At 44.6% G+C, this 22,360-nt stretch overlaps 2 protein-coding genes across 8 annotated transcripts in view; one reads left to right on the plus strand and one right to left on the minus strand.

Moving 5' to 3' along the window:
• Positions 1-1,049: 1,049 nt before the first annotated feature.
• Positions 1,050-8,620, minus strand: SPACA9 (sperm acrosome associated 9). Of its 4 annotated transcripts, XM_054849039.1 has the most exons (5): positions 8,080-8,307; positions 7,780-7,935; positions 4,742-4,944; positions 4,077-4,224; positions 1,050-2,610 (listed from the first exon to the last, which is right to left on the minus strand). In XM_054849039.1, the coding sequence occupies exons 1-5, from the start codon at positions 8,200-8,202 to the stop codon at positions 2,602-2,604; spliced, it is 639 nt and encodes a 212-aa protein (XP_054705014.1). In that variant the 5' UTR covers positions 8,203-8,307; the 3' UTR covers positions 1,050-2,601. The 4 variants fall into 4 exon arrangements, with proteins under 4 accessions (XP_054705014.1, XP_054705012.1, XP_054705011.1 ...); XM_054849037.1 differs by lacking the exons at positions 1,050-2,610; positions 8,080-8,307 and adding an exon at positions 8,481-8,620 and having other exon boundaries at positions 2,856-4,224; XM_054849036.1 differs by lacking the exon at positions 1,050-2,610 and having other exon boundaries at positions 2,856-4,224.
• A 50-nt stretch (positions 8,621-8,670) lies between these two features.
• The window catches only part of AK8 (adenylate kinase 8), a 70,723-nt gene continuing 57,033 nt past the window's right edge, over positions 8,671-22,360 (plus strand). The window contains exons 1-6 of one of the 4 annotated variants that reach the window (XM_054849032.1): positions 8,708-8,915; positions 11,516-11,600; positions 14,459-14,500; positions 15,584-15,633; positions 16,338-16,451; positions 22,087-22,155. In XM_054849032.1, the coding sequence (XP_054705007.1) occupies positions 8,832-8,915; positions 11,516-11,600; positions 14,459-14,500; positions 15,584-15,633; positions 16,338-16,451; positions 22,087-22,155 (444 nt within the window). In that variant the 5' untranslated portion in view covers positions 8,708-8,831. Of the gene's footprint in view, positions 8,916-9,100; positions 9,228-11,515; positions 11,601-14,458; positions 14,501-15,583; positions 15,634-16,337; positions 16,452-22,086; positions 22,156-22,360 lie in introns of those variants that run through there. The other 3 variants (XM_054849034.1, XM_054849033.1, XM_054849035.1) reach the window with 3 other exon arrangements.

A 22,360-nucleotide genomic window follows, 5' to 3' on the forward strand; every position in this document is an offset into this window, starting at 1 on the left:
GAAATTCACACATGAACCTCAGCATTCCAGTTCAGGACTGAGTGCAGTTCTTCACGGTGAACAACACGTGCGCGGGGATGGTGAGAGGAACATGCAGGCTGTTCATGGACATGCTTTGGCTGAGTAACGGTGTTTGTGGAGAATTTTATATAAAAGTTATGGTGAGCATTATCTTGGGGTTAGGTGATACGGGAAGTTGTCTTTGGGCCTGCTGCATTGGGATGAGTTCTACAACACGGTGCAAGTGAAATGAAAACAACGCAGAAAGGGACTTTGGCTTGCTCTTACCTTATTTAAAATCCATTTTGCGTATCCCTTAACAAGCTTAGCATTGAAAAGCTGCACTTGCTAGTATAAAAAAACCAAAAGCTATATGTTACCCACAGAAGTACATCCGTTAGGGTACAAAAAGAGAAAAATAAAGTACCTTGCTTACTTGCTAATGCTAAGTAGTATGGTTGGTAGTTCATAAGTAATAAATATGCAGTTTAAATTTTATTTCCTGAATTCAAAGTATCTTTGCTGATTGATCTTGATTTATTGGAACTACTTAGCTGTTGATGCAATGGTGCATTTTAAAAGTAAGCAGTTACAGAATAGTTCAGACCATCAGCAGGAGATGAGTTACTTTCTTCATACGTGACACGCAGCAGCCTTAAAGCTCAGCGTGAACCGGTGCTACGTCAGCGATCCCGGTGAGTGTTTGTAACGCAGCGAGGAACCGAGCACGGGTGGGGGGAACAGCCCGTGGCTCCTCTGAGGTTACAACTACTTGTGAGAGCAGCGGGGTCCTGGGCAAACCGCGGGGACGGGGCGTAGCTGCGGCCGGGAAGGGGGGGCAGCACGGGCGGAACGTGGTAAAAATTCCTCCTAAGAGCCTCTGGACGCTGAGGTGGGGGCCCGGGGGACGCTGAGGTGGGGGCCCGGCCCCGGGGAGAGCCCCGCTCGCCCCGCGGCGTTTCCCGGACGCGGCCACTAGAGGCCCCCCGGAGCTCGCCACTTCGCATCGGCTTGAATGAGGTTTTTGGGATGCCGGGTGCCCCCTCTCCCCTGAATCGCCCCCTCTCTCGTCCCCTTAGAGCCCACCGCCATCCCTGGCACTCGTCCGTAACTTCGTGGGCTCTGAGCTACGCCCCGTCCGCTCGGCTGGAACCAGGTATTTAACGTACAGAACACCTTGGCCTGGTTACGGGCTGGCAAAAGCCCGGTTTGACCCTGAGCTGAATCAAGAGGAGCAGAGAAGTAATTTATAGCCTACAGATGCCAGGATTCTGGTGAGATCATTTACTACCAGCCTGTATCTCCGTTTAAGTCTTCGAACAAAAAAGCAGCATTTATTTCCTGGACTCGCTGACAGATCTCTGGGTAAGGCGGTTCGGTGCCCTGCCTGGTTTCTCAGTGTGCATCTTGGAATTTTATGCTCGCAGAGGCTAAAGTAAAACTTTATTGCACTTCTGTGCTTGGCATTTACATCCTGTTTATGTAAATTCTTCAAACGGCTTGATTTGTAGTAGAGAAAAACAATTCTTGCTGTATCTTTTTGTCTTTTGAAGTGTCCATCCACTCCGGAAGAGGAGAACTTGTATGGAAATTAAGTAATTTGTCTAGGTGTTTTTGTGAGACTTTGCAGTCTTCCAAGAGATTCTGGTCATGTCATTACCAAATCTCAGCCTGCAACTTTTATGCATTCGTTTTTCTGCTTGTGTCTTAAAATCTTGGCTGCATAAGACTGATTGAAAGGACCAGACTAGGTTAGAAATTATTATCAAGCTTCGGGAACTGTGTTTCTTGCATGTATTGCAACCTTTGTCACATTCGATGGGACTGTTCTGACAAGCAATTTGTGCTGTGCTGTACTGTGAGAGCTGAAAGCGAACTACAAACTGGAGGATAAGTTTGGTCTCATCAGAGCCTGTGTGTTCAAATTTAAACTATATGACAGGGTGAGGAAGGTTGGAAACAAGATCTGGGAATAGCATCTCTTGTGTCCCCAACACTCGTCATCTTTTAATCTACGTAGCGTGTACTCATTCTGAAAAACTTTCCAGGACAGCAACTGTCATCGGACCCTTGTCTTTGCAACATGAAACACAATAGGGCAGCTGTGAGCAACTTTGATTTTTCTGCCTGAAGCTGCCTCTGCAACAAGGCTCTCAAAGCCTGAGAGGGCGACGGTCACACTTTGCTGGCCGTGGCCTCAGTGGTGCCCAGGAGTCTCCGTGTGACCTCAGCAAGCTTCGTTACCATTTTGAGTTCACCAAGGTTCAATTCAGTTGGATCGCGTTGTCTCCTAAAAATAGGCTTCCACTCCAGAGCGGATAGATGTATTATATAGCAACACATGTGCATAGGGGAAGGGAAAAAGTGCAAAAGAAGGTGGGGTTATGTGAGGAATACAAATGCTCCTGCAATTACTTCCCATTTCATCTGAGCTATCCTCCCTCCTCTGTATTAATTCTCCCTTCTTTTTTGGCTGTTTGTTGCCAAAATCTGCTCATCTTAAGGCAAAAGCTTTCTCACAATTTTAGCAAGCTGAGCCAGGTATGCAAGGGGAAATTGTTTATTCAGGAGTGTCTTCCAGCAGGAAGCAAAGAACAGGAGCTAATTTGCCTGTGGAAGGTGGAAAGAGCAGTCAGATACAGGGAAGACACCGTGCTATTGAGATCTTAAGTTTGTAGTTAACAGTGCTTGAATAAAAACACCACCAAAAATGCGTATCAGCTCCAGAGAATGAGGAGAGCCTGGGACTCTGCTGACTCCCCCTAAGCAGACTGGAAAGAAAGCTGTGTTCAGCACTGGTGTAAAGTCACGGTGCTGGAATTGCAAAGTGCTGGTACAAAAGCAGCATGAGACTATTTCAAATGCCTTGCAGCTTTAATGAACTAAGCCTCATAACATCCTTGAAAGCTAGGCAAGCTGGATTCTCATCTCAAAAAAGGGAAAGCACAGACATTTTAACTCGCAGTTTGAAAAGGAATGACCTGAAAATGGCCACAGCTTTCTCAGTCTCTCTGCTCCCACCAGATTCCCACAAATCACATCAACTGGAAATGACTTTGTCAGCTTTGCAGAGCTCTGGGGAGGGCAGGGGTGTTTTATTCAAGTTTGGATATTGTCATTACACCAAATAAGTGCAAAATGAAGCTTATTCTCCTTTACATCTCTAGCTCTGACAACAAAGGAGTCAAACAGGTGTAAGGGAAGATGTTCTGAGTGGTGTGTACTGGCAATGGTGTAAGAACCTGCAAGAAGGATGCAGCAGAGCACCGTCGGTGCAGCCAAAACACGCTGACCTTTCCTGTGGCCACCGGCATGTAAGGGAGACACCATTAGTGTCCTGTAGACTTTGATCCTTTGGTCCAAATGATGTGGAAATTTCAACGGGGGTGAGGGAACTTTAGGGACAAGTCTAAATCTCAAACACATGTCTGAATCCATAATGAGAGGGCTTTGCTGCTCTGCATCACGTCCTCGGGCACGTTCCTCACACCTTCGGTGAGTGAGTGGGTGTTCCTCAGAAAGAACTCTGAGAAAGGGTAAAATCCCATTTCAAGTAGCTTGCCCGAGATTCATGTCTGAGGGGTTAGAACCTGATTATTGGTCCTGCCAGTTCCCTGCTCTCCCCGCAGCGCTGGTCAAAGGGACCAGCTGTAGTGCTGCGGCTACTTCTCTTGGGATACGACTTTAAGGAGGAGAGTGGAAACATCAGCAAGGGAGAGCAGTTTGTATCTGTCCTAGGCTGGCTTACAGGGCTAACTCTTCAGAAAGTGGACTCAGATAGGAAGGATCTCTAGTATTCATTCCACTGTCTTTAATCAGCCACCTGATTAAAGGCAGTCAGGAGAAGATGCATGAACTTTGATCCTTTAAAAGGCATGTCTGCCCGGAGGTTTCCAGGGACCCTTAAGTTTCCCACTGTGATTTTCTGTGTCATTCAGGTGCTTCTTCTGGACGTGCTTCCTCCCCTGCACTTGTGCATTATCTTTGTTACTAGTTGAGGTCTGAGCTTCAGGGCGCACAGAAGGAGGTGTCTGGGAAATGCCTGCCTTCTCAGAGACAGCACTTCCACCACTCACGTTATGCAGCGTGTGCCATGGTAGCTTCTCAGTGTGGGTTACCCACTCCTTCACGCAGTCTAGAACGATGGGGATGAGGCTCACCACTCCTCCGTAATGATTCTTTGCTTCATCACAGCTCAGGTGATTCACAACGTCATGGGGGTATCTGTGAGGCAGAAGGAAACAAGTGGCAGAGTTGTCCCAGCAACACAACCCTGGTGAGCCCACGGTGCCACCCCGAGACCCCCGGGCAGAGCAGAAATGCACAGATAGAATTGCATCTTGAGAAATGAGTCATGCCAAGCACGCCATCCCAGCTGTTGGGCTAGATCTGGAAGAGTTCAAGAGCATGTACAGACACTTGCCCCACTGAAATTTTCTACAGAAGAGGAGGTAAACTGCCAGAGCGCTGCATGGGACTTGAGGGTACCAACCTGCCTGTGTGTGCCCCTCCGTGCACCAGTAAAATGAATGAACAAACCACCCACCCCCCTTTTTGTGAGTGGAGGCTGGCAATGTTTTCCCAGCAGCTGGAATAGTAAACGGGGTAGCACCTTGTGCCCTCACTAAAGCCAGAAAGGCGTTGTAACAGCACTGATGGAGAAGTGGGAATGCCCACTCTTGTGACGGTCCCCCACCACTGACAATTGCCTCGAAGAAACGAAGCTGATGGAGAGACCTACCTAGCTCGGATGGCGCTCAGATCGTTGCTGTGGCTGAGGAGCAGCTTGCATCTCTCCAAAATGCCACTGGTGATGTTGTTACCAGAGTGCACGGTTTCCAGCTTGTGGCAGAGCTTGCTTAGATCATTGCAGATGCTTAGGAACATGTTGAGGATACGCCTGTCCGTGGAATTGTTACAGTGATGGTCCATGTAGGACTGTACCTGGACAGGGGGAAAGACAGGGTCATGCATGTTAAATTACTGTGTGCTGCAAAGTTGCTCAGGTTCGTGATGGGGAGCTGCTGTCTCCTGTGGCTCTGCAGGCATGAGCCGCTACGGAAACTGCCATCCAGTGGCAGGTAGTAAGATTTCCAGAGCGTGCCTGACATCTTTGCTTCTCATTCATCGTGACTGAAAAAGGCTGGGGTGATGGATCTGCTTGTCAGCACGCCAGTGAGCCTTCCTCCCTCTTTGAAGAAGAGTAGGAGTGCCACGGCCAAAACGACAGCTCTGCCGCAAGCACCGCAGAGCAGGTTGTGCGGGAAGGGAGTTTTCTGTCTGCTCTGAGCGGGGCACCCTCTGCCACTGCCACAGCTGCCCAGGCAGAGCGGGTGGGAGGCGCGGGCAGCACCCAAGCTGGGACTGGTTTGGAGCAACGGTGCAGATGTGTTTGCACATACATGTATGCTTCACGGTTCTTTATTTGGCACCACTGGCTGAGACTGCAAACTAAACCCATTTAACCTAAATTGTCCTTACTAACCTGTTACACCAATGATATTCCCTATTTGCCTTGAGCACGATTGAATGGCATTGCATGACAAAACGTTATGCCAAGAGATTAAGTATCTTCTCCAAAGAAATTACAGGCACTTCAGACACGAGTGGTCAGAATATCAACTACTGAGCGGCTGGTTGGCAGTCATAGCTGGCCTCTGACACCTTCAGTGCTTTCTGTAAGGTTTCAAGACAAGAATGAAGTAGCTGTTCCAACGGCCGTACGGTTTCTGCATACAGAAAAGCCATGCTATGTGCTTGGGCAAATTCTCAGCAGGTTTGTAAGAAAAATAAAAAACGGCCCCTGAGGGTCCATTTCCACTACAGATTCCTCCTTCCTCGCTGTTCGCTGAGCATTGTGTCCTTCTGAGTGGCAGGATTTTTTATTGCTGCTGTGAGCAGAAATAGTCCTAAAGAGAATAGCATTTTAGCCTGGATGTTCACCGATGGGATAACAGGACTTCTTTTTCTCCACATCAACGACAGAGAGTTAATGCACCCGTGTAACCAGGATGGGGACCAGGACTACAGGAACAACGGCTTGCAAGGGCTGCCCAGCTCTGCGTTACCCAGCTGCTGATGGGCAGCTGAGCTGCAGCCAGGGGAGCTGACAGACAGCCCCTCTGCCGTGACCACAGCCGGGCTCTGCAGTGCAGGGACTCGCCGGGCGATTTGAATCCCTGGCTGAAGCAATGACTTGCCTCACAAAACCACTTGGGATTTCACTTTATACCCTACTCCGTGTAGAAGTCTTTAAGGAGCTGTTGCCATTGCCTGACTGGGGTGTGTTCTTCAACCTTTCCACCTTACTATGGTCTCCTCTTTTCTCTGAGAAATGTCATCACTCAACACTAAAAATGCTACCACATACAGCTTTTAGGGGTTACAAATGCAGCTGTGTTCAAGTGCAATATCTTTTTTTTCTGTAGTGTCTATGTTTCCATGCAAAGAAAGCTGGCGGTCAAGTCAGCTGTAGGCTGACCCCCACGTATATCTATTTTATTCTTGCAATTTCTTGCAAAATTAAAAATCGGGTTGGGCTGATTCAGGAGAATGGTAGTGAAATAAAAGGGATGTCTGGTTTTGCCCCCAGTGAACTTTCTTCGGTAGTGGTTCAGTTCCTGCACAATGCGTCACCAGTATGTGCTGCGCCAATTGCTCCCCGTTCTCCCCAGTAACTTGCTCTTTTGCCCTTTCCTGTCCTCCCCCTGGGGTAACGTGGTTGTACCCTCAGGGCTCTCCGTGCAGTACAGTTTGCCACTGCTACGTGCACGTGTTACTGTAGCACAAACAATGCTGCGGATCAATGTAATTGCTGAAGTCGTCGCCTGGGAAGTTTCGCCCCCCACAACAAGCAGGCCTTCCACCCCTGCCAAGCAGCAGCTTGCTCAATACCACTGAAATACTGGCACCTTTAAAACCAGCATAATGTTATACGAAATCTCAATGCCTATTTTTGGAAAAAAATGGTTCAGGGTAATGTTCATCTTAATCCTCTTCAACGTTACGAGCAAAGCCCTTGTATTAGAGAGAGTCAGCCCTTAGGAAAGACAACCAACTCGCTTCTGTGTCCTAATCCTAATGACAGCATGGCTTTCTCTCTGGCTTTGGCATCCATCTGGATTTTGTGCCTGCGTTCTGCTATCTCACATCCCCAATTCTAATTTTATTTAGATTTTTCTTCCCCTTCTGCCCGCCGGTGGTCTACGTTCTTCGCACTACTTAAAACATCCCATGTTATAAAAATTCCAAGACAATTCACTTACCAGCCCAGGAAACCCGTAGCCCACTTGGGACTTTCAGCCCTCAATCCATCATCCTAACTCTGTAACACAGCCATTATTTTTAATAAGCACTATAGAAAGATACAGCAGCACCAATACCAGGGGGAAGAGGCAAGCATGCTGGTTACTACAAGTTAAGGATTACAGATTCCATGTGTGGCTGGGGACGGAGGGTTGGTTTGATTGTTTTCTTGTACCCTGTGTTTCTGGCTGTGCCTCAGCAGCAAAATGATGGTGTTAAACTAAATCATAAAGTGATGCTCAGCAATAAAATTCCTTCGCTGTAAACGGGAAGACCTAACACAGGTATTTCTCTCCCCTACTTAATCTTTTGCCACTGGTTTGCAGAGTTATACGCAAATGTTACTAGAGAGTTTTTGTGCACCTTCCTTTAGTAAAAACATTTATTCATCCCTGAACTAGACCCAAGCGTGCGACAGCACTGCGCGGGTCCCTGTTCTCACCGGCAGCGAACTCTGTGCCGAACACTTTGTACCTGGCTGATGCTTGCCACAGGTCTGGTCGTGTCATGGGCATTCTCTCGGGTGCGTTGCAGTGCTCCGATAAATGTAAACTGCTGCTGCAGGAAGAGCTTGTAGTTCTGCTCTGTGTTTCTTAGAGCCTCTTTTACCTCATTCATGTCTTCCCCCTCCTGGATTTTGGGAGAGAAAGGAAGCTACTTTTTAGAAATGATGCGATTCCGCCTACGTAATTGTGTCCTTCACCTGAGCCGGAGTTGTGTAGCTTAGTGGAAAACTTTAAAACAAAAGGGAAGAAGAAGGAAGAGACGATATACCGTGCCGAAGCGCTGCAGCCCCAGGGGCCCAGGCAGGAACTCAGCCAGGCCGCGATCGTGCTGCTGACGAGCAGGCGCCGCTGAGCCCGGCGGGGCTGGCCCGGGCACGACGTGGCGATGCATCAGCCGCGGCGCCGCGCAAGGCCCGGGGAGGGGGGGGGGGATGGCGTCTGTCGCCCGGGGTGACGCTGTCGCCCGAGGGGCTCAAAGGCTCCGGCAGTGGCCGCAGCCGGCGGGGCCCTGCTCACGCCCCGTCCCCGCCCGCCCGAGGCCGGACCCGCCGAGGGGGCTGACTGCCGCCCGCCGACCCTGCGCTCCCGGGGGGCCCTGCCTGCAGCCCCCCCCGGCCCCGGCCCCGGCCCCGGCCCCTCCGCTCCCGCCCGCCCCCTGCGGCTCCCTACCGGCAGCCCCGCCGAGAGGGGCCAGTGCGGGCAGCGGCTGACCGGGCTCCCCCGGGCGCCCCCCGCATCTCCCGCGGCGCCGCCGTCTCCCCGGCAACCGCGTCGCCGTCGACCTGGCAACCGCGTCGCCGTCGCCCTGGCAACCGCGCTGACGTCACGCACCACCTCCCCGGGGCGGGGCGCGTCGCCGTTCGATGAGGTCAAAGCCGCCGTTGCTGTTAGCGGGGCGGTGGCCTCGTCCCACTCAGCGCTGCGGGGGAGGGGCGGGGCCGGGGCCTTTCCGCGTCGCGGGGTGATGACGCAAGCCCTAGCAACGCGGGAACGCGGCGGGGCTGGTTGCTAGGGGCAGCCATGGACGCCCCCGCCCGGCCATGGCCGCCGCCGCCGCCCGTGGGCGCGTACGCGGAGGAGCGGGAGCTCTTCCGGCTCCTGCAGGTGAACGGGCCGCGCCGCCCCGGGGGTTCCCCACGGCCCCCTCCGGAGCGCGGGGGCGGCCTGGCGGGCCCGGGGGGAGGGTGGGGCGGGGCGGCCTGGCCTGGCCTGGCCTGGCCTGGCCTGGCCCCGGGAGGGAGCGGCCTGGCCCCGGGGGGGGAGCCGGTTTCCTCACGGCCTCCGCCGGCGGCTGGGCGTTCCGCGGTGCTGCCCGGGGGGAGGCCCGAGCCCGGCCGTGGGGAAGGCTCGCCCGGGGGACACCGTGGCGGCTGTTTCCCCCAGCAGCCGGTACCGGGCTCGCGTGGAAACGCGCGGGTGGGTGTCCCCGTCTGTGGGAACGTGCACCGACCGAGCGCTCTCTTAATTAATTAACTTATTTTAATAATAGCCTGGCGATTGCTAGGGTTCGTGCTTGTGGGGTTTTGCGGAAGGCAGCGGCAGCCCGCGGAAGAAAGGCGTTGAGTCCGTGAGGGGCCCGGCGGGGCGGGACAGTAACAAATTAAACGCGGAAAACCCGAGATTTTTGCCCTTCCTGAGACGCGGGCGGGCGGGGTAACGTCCGCTTCCCGCCCCTGCACCAGCATTATCCGTTTAAAATCCTTTCTCCTGCTGCTGCCGTGGCTTTTCTGCGGAAATCAGTAAAAGGAGCCACGCTTCTAAGGGCGCCGTGACCAGGGGGAGCGGGTTCCCTGCCTCGCACACGGGCGTGCTCGGGTCCGGCCGCTCGGGAAGAGCCCCAGGGCCGGGCGGGGGGGTGTGCGGTGCCCGCTCCGTGCCGGTGCCCGCTCTGTGCCGAGAGCTGGGCCGGAGACCTGCGTAGCGCTGCTGCCTCCTGACTCCGCTTTCTGTGTCATAAGGCCTTGTTACTTTTTCAAAACTCACTGGAAAACGCACATATGCTTATTTTTCTTTTCTTTTTTTCCTCCTTTTCTTTTTTTTTCCGTGTAACTTCAAGGCCGTTTAGTGTGACCAGGGTCGCATGCTATTTGCGGGGGGTTGATGGAAATACCGCGCTTTGCGTGCCGAGAGGCATCGAATGCAGCTGCAGGTCCTGTTACATAAAATGCTGGTGGGATTTCCTCAGCGTTGTTTTCTTTTCCTGCTTCAATTGTGTTGTGACAACATAATGGTGCGAACAAACAGAGCTTGAAGTTACTGTCCTAAACGTTTACAAAACCCGAAATGTGAAATGTAAACCATGAGATTCAAACCGCAAACCTCCCCCAGGAATTAGCAGAACTGCGGGTGTAAAATTCAGCTGGATAAAATGAAGCGTGTACATAAGTGCTGGTAGGGCTTGGGCACAAAGTAGTGACAGTATCAATCATTGTCAGCCTGAACAGTTTTGTATTGTAGTAAGTCCAAATTTTCCATGTTTGTTATTTTTGAAGCTGCTGATAATTGTAGTGCCAAATTCCAGTTTCTTAGTTAAAATAAATGTTGTTGGAAAGTAATAATTTTCAAATGAACTTCCAATAAAAATAGAGATTTTATACTTTATGCTATGTGCTACCCAGACCTTGAAGCATCTGAACTTGCATGTGAAATAGTTTATAAACAAAATTTGAGTGTTTTAATTATTCTAATGAAGTGGAAGAAGCAGAAAAGGAAAATAGGCCACTCTAATAAAGGACAATCAATTGGTTAGAGTATAAAATTCTATCAAATGTACAGACTTTCTAGAATTTACTTGCAAATATTAAAGTGTTATGACTGAATTTTAGAAAAATATGTCCTATTCCAGAGCATTTCAGTAGATAATCTGGGTCAGAACATTAGTTGCTATTTGATGTTCAGTGTTAATTTTCTAATTACAGAATTCTTGGCTGTGCTGAAATGTCTTGTGAGAAAATCTACGGAGTTAGTGTTTCTCAGTGCTGTTCCTTTCTCTGCCTGTAAAGCTACAATCCTCACTGAAATCAGCGGGAGATCTCCACTGCTATCGGGGGGAGCTGAAGCGAGGCCCTGTGTAACCTTAAACATTTAATAGGAAAATGGGTTCCAAAATAGACATTCAAGGAAATGCTTTAAGGCTTTTTTCCTCCCCTGCCCCCATCCCTTACTCCTGGTGTAGGAGGAAGACTAGTACAGCTACGGGAGTGAGACGTGCTGCTTTTGTGGCTTTGATTGGTTGTTGGGTTTGTGGTTTCTGCGGGTTTTGTCTGTTCCGCAGTCCCTAGGCTAGTCAGAAACTTGTGGGAATGTGCTCGAGAAGGAGGTTTAACTTGCCCTGCAGAGATACTAATTGAAGTTGACTCTGTTTTCAAAACTCCTTGTATGGTTTTTATGTCAACGCTGTCTCGACCGTTATCTACACCAGACTGCTCAAGCCAAACCTTTCTGGTGTCTATGTGTATCGTAAATAAGCTAAAGCAAATAGGTTAATTTTTTTATTGGCAATTCTCTATGCTTTGCTTCAGTTTTTCAGCATCTAAAATAGGTTTCATAGTCTCAATTTTGCCTGTGAAAGGCGCCTTAAGAAAATGAATAACCATTTATAAACTCTTCAAGATCCTCAGAGTAACGTTGCTGTGAAAACGCAATCTATCATGACTGCATAGCTACGTTACATTTTCCTCTGACTTTGTCCTATTTATTTTCAGAACATGCTTGAAGAACTATTAATTCATAAGCCAGATGATCCTATTCAGTATATGATAAACCATTTAAAGCAAAACAACGATGATGGTAAGTGAAAATTGAGACACCATAAATAGCTCGATCCCTTATTTGTAAACAGCTGTTTGAAAGCTGTGCTCGAGTTGGCAAATGATGGATAAAACTTTTCAGACTGTGTCTTGAGGGGGAAAAAAAAAAAAAGAAAAAGGTGAGCGTTTTGGAATGGTTATAGGTAAGATGCTTTTAATTTCTTTTTTTAGTGGGTAATCTAATAAAAAATGCACTTTAACAGTTATAACAATGAAACCCTCTAAGGGAATAACAAAGAGTTCTAGTGTATCAATTATTAATGTGTTCTGTGCCCCATCTGATATTTCCTGTTGTCTTTAAGCTTGCTAATTACTCCTTTTGTCAGGTGTAAATTTGGGTTCCTATTCTACCTGGGCTGGCAGATTCTCTGGTTTTTGATTAGTTAGTTACTAGCTGCTGTTAATGAGTTCCAGTGCTCAGTGGCATCTCAGCTGAAGGAACGGTGAGCATGCCTACTTGTATGTGTAACAAAACCTGGTAAATTGAATAGGAAGTCTGTATTCTGCACAATAAAAGCTTGTACACTCAATCACATTATTTGATTTACAAACTGTTCACCCTTAGGCAGATTATATTTGGATATGCACAACTGAAGTATAATTTTTGTTCTGCGTGAGCTGTCAGGGATAGCTGGTGTCATGTTGCTTTGATGTTTCTTTAAAACCATAGTAAACCATTATGAAAGTTCTGCTGCAGCATCAATGAAATCATTATCACTAGAGGTGCTGTGAGCTCTTAGTGGTGGTGATCAGATGGATGTTGATTGAAATGCTGCTAAATATATATATATATATATATATATATATAAATCAAATCCTGCAAATTGTGTCCAGCCTTTTCTAATGCGGGCAGCATGAGTAATCAATCTGTTTTATAGACCCGTGGAAAATATGCGGAGGAATTTCATGCGGTTTGATAGAATACTGATAAAATTTTTTCACATTGAGCTAACATTTGTCCTTAAGCCCCATGGTATTATTTCAACAGAATTAGGCAGGTTTCCATTTCACGACTTCAGTACTTAGAGGCTAAAGATAGAACTACAGCAGTTGTTTGTCAAAGGAAAAATGCTGTCTGCTTTTGGTCTGGAAAAACCTAATAGGAAAGGGAAGGAACTCCAATTAAAATTAAAGCCTAAATGTTTTAAGAATAAATTATATGGAAAATAATGTAACAGAAATCTGTAGCAGAGTTGATTTTACTTTTTGATCATGGCGGAAGGTGCTGACTATTTAGAAGAAAAAAACCTTATTAGAGCCATCAGTAAAGCAATGAATTTTCATGATCTTGCCTTGCTAGACAGTTTTAGCCCTAGAGAAAATTTCAAACAGAGATGTGTGGAAAAGAAGCATTGCAGCTATCCCAGGTGTGAAGTTAGAAAACCTTTTTAATTAATAATAGGATCTAAAGTACTCTTAAAAATATAAACAAGTCTAATGATTATAGCATACAACTGTCTTGAAATTTTCGTAGGTCAAATGTGTGGCTAAGTGTTTGTGCTCAAGGCTCTGTGCTATTGTTCTTTGATGAGATCCTTCTAAAAGCCTTAAAGAACTGATAATTCTTTCATATACAAAGATGCTAGTTTTCTACGTGATATCTTGGTTTGTGCTAATAAAAAAAAAAGCTTTCAGGATCCAAGTGGCATTTCTGCGACTTCTTCCTTTATAGTCAACCTTCTGAAGAAATGTAAAAAAGTTTTGCGAGAATGTTCATCATGTACTATGTGCTTTTCCTGTTTGACAAAGGATTTCTCTTACAATTTAAGCTAATTTTGTCACATTAATGTTAATCATAGAATCTTTTGGACTTAAAAGAACAGCTGGACTCACTGAGTTGCATTTGCGTTATTCCAGGATTAATTTTGTTATTACTAAAATAATTGTTGAATGTTAAAACTGACTTTACTTGGAAGAGAAGATGTTACAGGATTTAATCAAGACAAAACATGGAATGGAATATGATTTGTTACTGAAGAAAAAGGCATTTTCTAGATTTTCCTGACTTCGTTTAGCTGCTGGTTTAGACCTCCAGTATTAAATAGTGACTATTTGCTGATGGGAGGGGGTTAAACATTACATGCAGCGGTGGCCTGGTTGTGCCCTTGTGTCGTATGTTTAGGGAGAATGCTTTAGAGGAGTCTTACAAGTGTGCAAATGAGTAAATCAGTGAATTACACTGCCCCATCTGCTGCCAGCCACTAAGCAGAGAGAAAACCAGATTTAGTACAAAGTGAGCATTTACAGTAGCCCTGGGCAATATTAAAGCATGATATGGTGTATATAATGGTATGTTTCGTTTTTTATCAAACGTTTGTCCAAGAAAGCTGTGTATTAAAGCTTCAATACCTAAGGGTTTTCTTGTGAATTTTAAATCATGCTCCTAGTTAAACCTCAAAAGGATCTGTGGATGGAAAGGTTTTTTGATTTTCTTTGAAGTGGTTTGAAGAAGTTGATTAGTGTTGGCACCCGAGCACTCTTTTATGACGCTGTTTATAAATAATTCCTAAGTACCGGGCTGGAGTTTCAAGGTGTTAGATTAAAAAAAAAAAACCCTAGGATTTAATCACATTACATTTGAAAGAAATTAGGTGATAAAAACAGCTGATGTATCCTTTTAAAGTATTTTTCTACATTGTGTACTAGTTCTGTTGCACTTGCAAGAACCAATAAGGGGGGAGTTTTTCTTAAACCTTCCAAGTCAGATAACTTTGTAAAGATGAATCTGTAATTTGGGTTTCATGTATGTTTAAAAATTGCACCTGCCCAATAACTGTTAAGTGCCTAGAAGGCCTCATAAAAATACATTTCACATCCTTCTCTGTGTGCTGCCATCAGACACTACCTCCCTTGGTTATCAAGAGCTGAAGAGGGTTTGGGGTGAGTAGATCCCTCCTCTGTTTTGACCCATGTTACTCCTAGTAAATACTCATTAGTCCCTTCTGTATATAGTCTGGTTTGGTTTGGTTTTTTCCCCAAGGTACAGGGGGGGAAACCATCAAAGATGTTAATATAAAATGACAGCTCGAGGGATTGCAGCCCAAGGTGTGTTCATGGAAAAAGTCCCAAATACGTGCCATTTTCCCGTGTTTGTCTTGCCTCTAATTCATTCCCAACGAAGCTTACAACAGTGATGCCTATTGTGTCGTCTGTACGCATTCGATTAAGGATTCCGCAGAACTGGGATGCATTTTTCCCACCTTGCCCCCTAAGGGAAAGGAGAGGGACACACAGTAGAGAAACACAAGATAAAGAGACGAAGAAAATTATTTTTAATGATGGCTCGAAAAATTGAAGGTAGCTGTCAAAAAGGGTAGAGAGAGTGTGCTTAATTTTGCAATATCTAAATCTTCTTTGAACCCTTACGCAACCTATTTAGATGAAACTAGAAAGTGAAATCGCATTTTTTGTGATGAGAGCCAAAAGCTTTGTCAGAGTAAAAAGTATTTTTCCTGCCATACTGTGTAAGGGAAATGAGAGATGATCTCAAGAAGTCCCATCCAATCCCAACCATTCTATGATTATGATAATAGTCGCTTTTAAATAGTCTTGTCCTGCATGTGCAAGCTAAAATATTTTTTCATCACAAAATGTGTTGGGTCTAAATCAATGTCTTGGAAGAAAAGTCAAACTCAGATAAGGAAATGTTTGTATCTTAAGCTCTGGTTCACCCATTAAACTATCCATGTGTTTAAATTGAGATATATATCTCTCTAAGTGGCATGTTTAGTCAGACTATTAATCTTATTGACCATGGAGATTAAAGGAAGACCCAGCTGACACTGACTGTTCCCCCTTTTTTTCCCCAGTGGAGCTCAATCCTGAAGTCTCCATTCAGGCAGTTTTCTGACTGAAATAACAGTTTCATTGTGATTACATTTATATTATGCAATGCAACAGTGGGAAACTGATTGGGGTTTTTGCCGTTCTGCATCCTGACATGCACGTGTTCTTGTTTCATAGCTCCCAGAATTTGTGTGCTTGGTCCCCCTGCCTCTGGGAAAACTACAGCTGTAAGTATGCTACCTTCCGTGTTAGAATACTGTCCAGTTACCTTTTTCCTTTCTACTGAGATCAGCACTTGTGAAAATTTTATTCAGAGAAAATAACTTTCAGAATTGTCAAAGTGGTAGAAGAGCACAAGACAAGCTGAAGGGGGGCGTTGCTAAGGGATGTGCCTGTGTGTTACGCTACAGGTTAAACAGAAATGTTAAAGGGAGCTCTGGGACACCTTGCTCAGGTAGTGGTAGTGCTGTAACGCAACAGAATTCTGCCTGCTTTTTTTCCCCAGATTTTTAGCAGGACTAATTAACCTGGGAGGAGTACCCCCACGTACTGGGGTATTTGTGGTATTTCCGTATTGTGGATTGCTTCATTTGCCTGGCCTGTTGTCTCTCATGTCCACTGGTACAGCTTAATTGAAAATGTCAAAGTTGTATTTGAAGCACAGAGAAAGCTGACCACAGAAACCTTACAGATGATGGTGGTCCGTGAACGCTTTCTCCTTTAAAAGCTGTGTTACAGTACAGTAGATGAAAAAGACCTTATTGAGAGCTGTAGACTCTTGAACATCTTGATAAGAAACTACTTAAAGTCACGCATATAGTCTGTATGCTTAAATGGGAGGCTAGGACAACACTCCTTCTGCAGCCTTCTGAAAAAATGCTTCCTTTTCTTACCAAATATTTCAACCTGTATTTTTTTCTTCTTCCCTCAGGCAATGTGGCTTTGTAAACATTTGGATGCCATACGTATCTCTCAGGAGACTTTGTTATTCAAGGAAATATTAACGCTGACAGAGGAGGCAAAGGCATATAAAGAAAGAAAACAGGTGTGTAAGAGGGTATGATAATAGTAGTTTTCATGTCACAGAGGAGGAATTATATGGCATTCCCACGATTTCCGCTGTTACGAGTTAGGCAGATCAGAGTAAAGATTCTTATATCTATGGTGGTTTGTACAGTGGTTTGCGTATGTGTAGGTACAGGATCTTTCAGAGAAGAAGGGTAACCTCTGCTAGATAAGAAGATATGAACAGAGATAAAAATGTGTCAGGGCATAGAATAGGGGCAGGAGAGGAAGACGACGTAAAGTAATGTCGGTCTTGAAAACATTAACCTTAGACGTGAGCAACAGAATTGAGAGAAGTCCAGGTATGTACGATACAATTTAAAGGATGGTTCGTTATATCATTAAACAAAGCATCTTCTATTTCTGCATGTTTAATAATCTCAATAAAATAAGCATTAATCTCTGAGGCCTCCTTCAGTACAAAACGGTCTGGAAGATATGTACACAAAGAACTTTTTTGATCTGACAGAGATACTTAGTTGTGCATGTTTGATTTTTCTGTAGCATGATGCAAATAACTTGGTGCATTATCTGAAAAGGAGTATGACAGTCCAGTCAGTTATTGAAAACTCTAGAAGCTCTCAAGCTGAGGCAATAGCAGCCAAATCAGGAGATTGTACTTGGGTTGATGTGCTCTACCCAACTCCAAGTACTCAGTTTGCCCCAGACAGGTTTTTAAATCCATTCATGCTTCACTGTGGGCCTCCTAACTAACGTTCAAAGGAGTTAGTCCAAAGACCATTTCTTCCAGATGTCATGACTCACAGGATAACTTGATCAGCAATGTAATTAATTGTCTTGTTATTAAAGGCTAGTGACAAGTAGATCAGAAAAATATGTTGAAAGAATATCCTGAGTACACAGAAGCATCTCTGCTTCTGATTCCTGCCCTTTTAGCTGATTCCTTTCTCCATACGTCAAGGAGTTCCACAAGTAATAGCATGGAAAAGGTCTGGTTTTCTGTGACTCTCTCTAGCAAGTCCACTAGTTTGAGTTTATCTTTTCTCCCTTGTCACCTATCTTCATAAAAATTGAAGCAATTTAATATCTGTGAGAATTCTATATGTCTGATAAATTTGATTGGAATTGGCCAACAGATTCATAATTTGCTGAGATGGTAGACAGTGTGATTAATTTTTTGTCCTTAGTTAGATTGAAAATAGGGTAGTGTTTATTACACTGAATAAACGAATGAAGTTTGAAGATGCCTGGAGTAAAAAAGATCTGAGAGGAAAGAGTTCATTGAACTTGCTGAACCTACTGGCAAAAAGGTTTGCTTTTGGTTGGGATGATATAAAATTATTCTTATTGAGAATATGTACTTTGAAATCTTCGTTCTAATTATTAAAGATTGTTTTGCTAGGTTCATAAATTTCAACTTGGAGGGGGAGAATTTAAAACAAAAATTCCCTTTGGTTTAATTACTGTAATTATTAACATATTTCAGACTATACAGATGCACTTTCAAGGGTGTCCTTTTGGGCTTATTTGATTTAAAAAGATGGATAGTGTGAAAGATGAAAGTCAAAAATGTCAAGGCTAATCAGGTAGTAAGGGGTGCCCGAAGAGCGGAGTCTGGTGGTGGTTTAGTACTGTGCAGTTTGCCTTTGGTTTTGAGATGTTAGATCCTAGAAGAACATTTTCACTAAATCATTTCTTTTGTTCTTTTATATGAGTTCGTTTCTTCAAATAGAACTCCTAAGACTAGGAGGGAACTCCCTGCTTTCGCTAAATCAATGCAGGCTTTACAATGACTTAAAATGTAGCCCAATTGCCATCTCAAGGGCTGTATTTTCTCTTGCTGATTCATTCTGCTGGTTAAATCTACTATTGCCGTAACTGACCCCTGGTTCTGCTGAAGCAAATGGTGAACTTGATTCCTCTAGCATACATACCATCCATTAGCACTAACGGGGTTTGAATGTCTATTCAGGAACAGAACAATAGCTGTTTATGCTATCTTTGATACAACCAGGGTATTAAAAAGTTGTAGTCCTGGCCAAAGCAATTTAATAAATGGAAAGAGGAAAAGCAGGACCTCAGACTGTGTTTTGGAAAGCCTGGTGTGAAGATCGTATAACACAATTTAATGTTGTTAGAGGAACGTTTCACGCATATAAGGTTACTGTGGCTAAATTAGCCCCAGTGCCAAAGGTCGTTCATTTTTAGGTCAGTAGGCCCATGTTACTAGATCTGGGCAAATGCTGCAAAAATGTCCACAAATGTTTGTTCACATATTTTACTTACTTATCTTTAGCCAAGCTTTCATCTCTTTTGTGTTCACTCCCAGTGAACATTAAAGCATTTGAGTTTTTCTGGCACAAGAATTCATGGAAGGCGTACTTAAAATACGTGATTATTCTCTGAAGCTCAATTTTTAAAGTTGGACATGCAATCATTCCCTGACACACACCTGGCCACTTACTAATGAGCACAGCTCAGGTAGTGAATTTTAAATATTGACTGTTCAAAGCAAAATGTGATCATTCTGCATGTAAAAATATTCCAAAAAGAAGTCAAATATTTTTGAATATTCAAAAGAATTTGAAGAACCATGAGCTATCAATAAATATTCCATGAACAGAAAAAGAGGCTACATTTTTGGATAAATCATTGCAAATTATTCCCTCATCTCTGGTTATTATAATGTTAATAGGAAGCACCTTCAGGTTTTTCCTATAGTGAAGTCTAATGCTGAGCTATTGCATGTTTCACTTTTCCTGTTAACTGGATAAAATAAGAAGTTGAAACACCTGTGGTAATTGTGGGCTTGTGGGATGGGTGTGCTCCTAACGCTATACTAAATTGCAGTTAAGGTGTTTGCATACTACCTAATGACTTAAAACTGCTCGAGGGTTGCATCGTATCCCTGTGCTTTTTAAGAAGAAATGTAATAGAAGAGAGGAAAACCCAAGGCATCCTTTTCTGTGCGTGTTCAGCATTCTAATCTGTTTCAGGACAAGCTACTATGAAGGAACAAATAGGAACTGTTCCAGTCTCGTGTATACATAAAAAAGACCAGCCTTTCATGTGTATTTATCTGAACAAGTTAAATCTAACCATTCATGATTCTCAGAATACTAAACCAAATTTCTTGAAACTTGACTGCTTTTCTCTCCAAGGTGCAAACTTGGAGAAGTCAGAACTTTTTAGCTGTAGCTGTTTTCAGAACAAATATATTGAAAACTTCCAATAAAAATGTCTAGGGAAAGTGGCGTCCCCCCCAAAAATGAGTGTAGCAGCTTTATGAAGAGGTCGTTGAAATATAACTCCGAGTAGAGCAGGCATGGAAGTTGAAGTATGATGTCCCTGAAATAACATGGAATATTTAAAATTAATGATGAATGAGTACAGTTTTTCAGCAGCACGGCAATAGTGGTTAAACCAGTGTATGTACAAAAGTGCTCCGAACATAAACAAAATACCACAGCAGCCGGTCTTTTCATTAACTAAGCTGAATGTTGGGACAGGCTCAGAGTTCCTTAGGTAGGATACGGTTCCGCAGTTAGCAAATATATATGTGTCGTTGTCCATTATTGCAGATTTCTGGGAGGTGAAGTCCCATCTGTCAGGCTCATGATATATTTATCTGAGTGTTTATGAGAGAGAAATTGTAGATGTGCTATCCGATATGTATCAGATTTAATGATTTCTAGTTGAATAATTAGGCATTCTACAGGCAACCTATTGAACACGATTTTGTAGGCCACTGCTCAGTAGGAGGAAAACTGACCGGGAAATGAGACTGGACTTGAGCCACAGAGAGCAGAAGGAACTAAAACCCTGAAATACCCGCATGCGTGTCCTTGCTTGTTTTTGTGCGGTAAACCCCACTCAAAAGAGAGGACTGAGAATACCACCACACTGAAAGAAGTCAGTATAATTTTGGTTTAAATTGGTTTGGCAAGGCTTAGCAGAGTGGACCCCCGGCAGCTGCTAGCCTGTCTTGACGTGACACATCAAAGAAGCAAGCAAGACGCTAGCTGTTTCTGATAGCAGCGTGACGCACCTTTGGAAGGTGACAGACTCAAAGCCACAGACCAGGCTCCAGCAGCGAGAGGCTGCAGGAGGCTTTGACGCACCACCCTATGGGACCTGCTGACTTTCAAGAAATGCGGCAATTTCTTTCCCTTTTTCTCTTTTACCTGCTTGAATGTTGCCTTGTGAATGGCTGATATTAGGAGAGGCACTGAGAACTGGGGACAGTGGAGATAAACAAGACAAGAAAACCCACCGCCTGGCTGGGCCACCTCGTCCGTTCCTCCAGCTGAGGACTGGTCTCTTTTGTATTCTGGAGTGCTTGTTCCACTCTGCTTTAAAGTGACTTATGTTTCCACCGCTCCTGGTGAAATTGTTTCATGATCTAATGAGGAAGGTGGTTATGAAATCTTTCTGCATAGTCAGTCACATTTTCATGTTGCTATCTGCATCCTGTAGTAGAACATAAACCTACAGAAATACTCTTTATTAGGATTTTGCCCTTCAGACTGTTTGGTTAGAAAAAAAGAGATGAGAACGCACAATACATGGAGCTGCGTGGAACAAAGGGTCCAGATCATGTTGTTAGGCGAAAGATAATTTTTTGACTTGGGAAGTAGAGAATTTGACTGCAGAATTTTTTCTGAGTGTTCATTTTACCAATAATGACAAAATGAATGGCACTGATCAAGACATTTAGATTAACAGCTGCTCTAACTGGTATGGCCAAAGGTCTAGACATTGTCAAGTTAAACTGGCTAATGTAGAGTTTGTTTAACCAAGTTGAGTATAGAATGAAGGCCTAAATTAAAAAGATAGTGAAGAAAATTGTTACAAGAAGGAAAGAAGGGTATTGTTAATTTCTTGTCAGAAAATCTAATATAATAATGGAAGAAATATTGGGGAGGGAGTGCTAAATCTGTAGAGGAACTTTGTTCTTCTGTCAGAGGGCAAATATTATCTTATAAAACATCTCTAGGTATGAGAAAAGTAATAGTCACAGAAGGAAACAGCACTTCCGAAAACCTTGGCGCATGCAGTTTCAATCCCATTTCACAGTCCTGAGTTTAAAAAGAGGCTAACATTAAAATTGACTTTAACATTAAAATGTATTTTAAATAAACTTTCTGGATGATTAAAGAGTGCGAGCTACTTGAAACTAAGAAACAGACCTCCTGAAAATCAGACGCTTTGTGGTGGTTGCTCTGTGCCTGAGGTCCTGCTTGTCTCACAGGGTAGCTGTCGAGATCCCTAATGCTGAGTCCCCTCACATATGAAGCAGCAGCGGGTCAGATACTTGTGGTTTGAAAAGGACTACTTGTGGATGCAATGTTCTTAGGGATCCCTTTGCAGTTTGATGTCCAATGTGTGTGTGAGTGTGTAAAACGTGCACCGCTTCCATGTGAGTGTGCAAACACCATGGACATCGGCTTTGTGTTCAGCTTATCTTTAACTCTGATTTTTGTGCCCTTATTAACTCTCTGATATATTATGTTAATGACTTGGGACTTGCACAGGTTTATTTATTTATTTTTAAGAAGACATCTCAGTTCACCTTTAACCGGAATATGCCTGCATGGTAAAATTCCTTTTGAACTCAATTGTGAATATTCAGCCTTTTTTTGTTCTTTCTTTAGAAAATTCCCAACGCGCTTTGGGCCAATCTGATCCAGGAACGTCTGTCAAACGTGGACTGCATCAAACAAGTAAGAATTGCTCCTCAGAGGGCCGGTGGATAAGCACTTACACAACTCGTGCATAGTAGTTAGCATTCTGAGTCCCGAGCAGAGGAGGGAATGGGGGCAAATCACTGGGGGCTCTGGAGCGGATTGCTTTCTTGAACATCAGCAGAGGGAGTTTGGAGCTTTATTAACAGGATAAAGGGGAGGATGAGAGTATGCATATGCTAAT

Source organism: Grus americana, chromosome 20 (genome assembly GCF_028858705.1).
Source record: "Grus americana isolate bGruAme1 chromosome 20, bGruAme1.mat, whole genome shotgun sequence".
NCBI classification, from domain to species: domain Eukaryota; kingdom Metazoa; phylum Chordata; class Aves; order Gruiformes; family Gruidae; genus Grus; species Grus americana.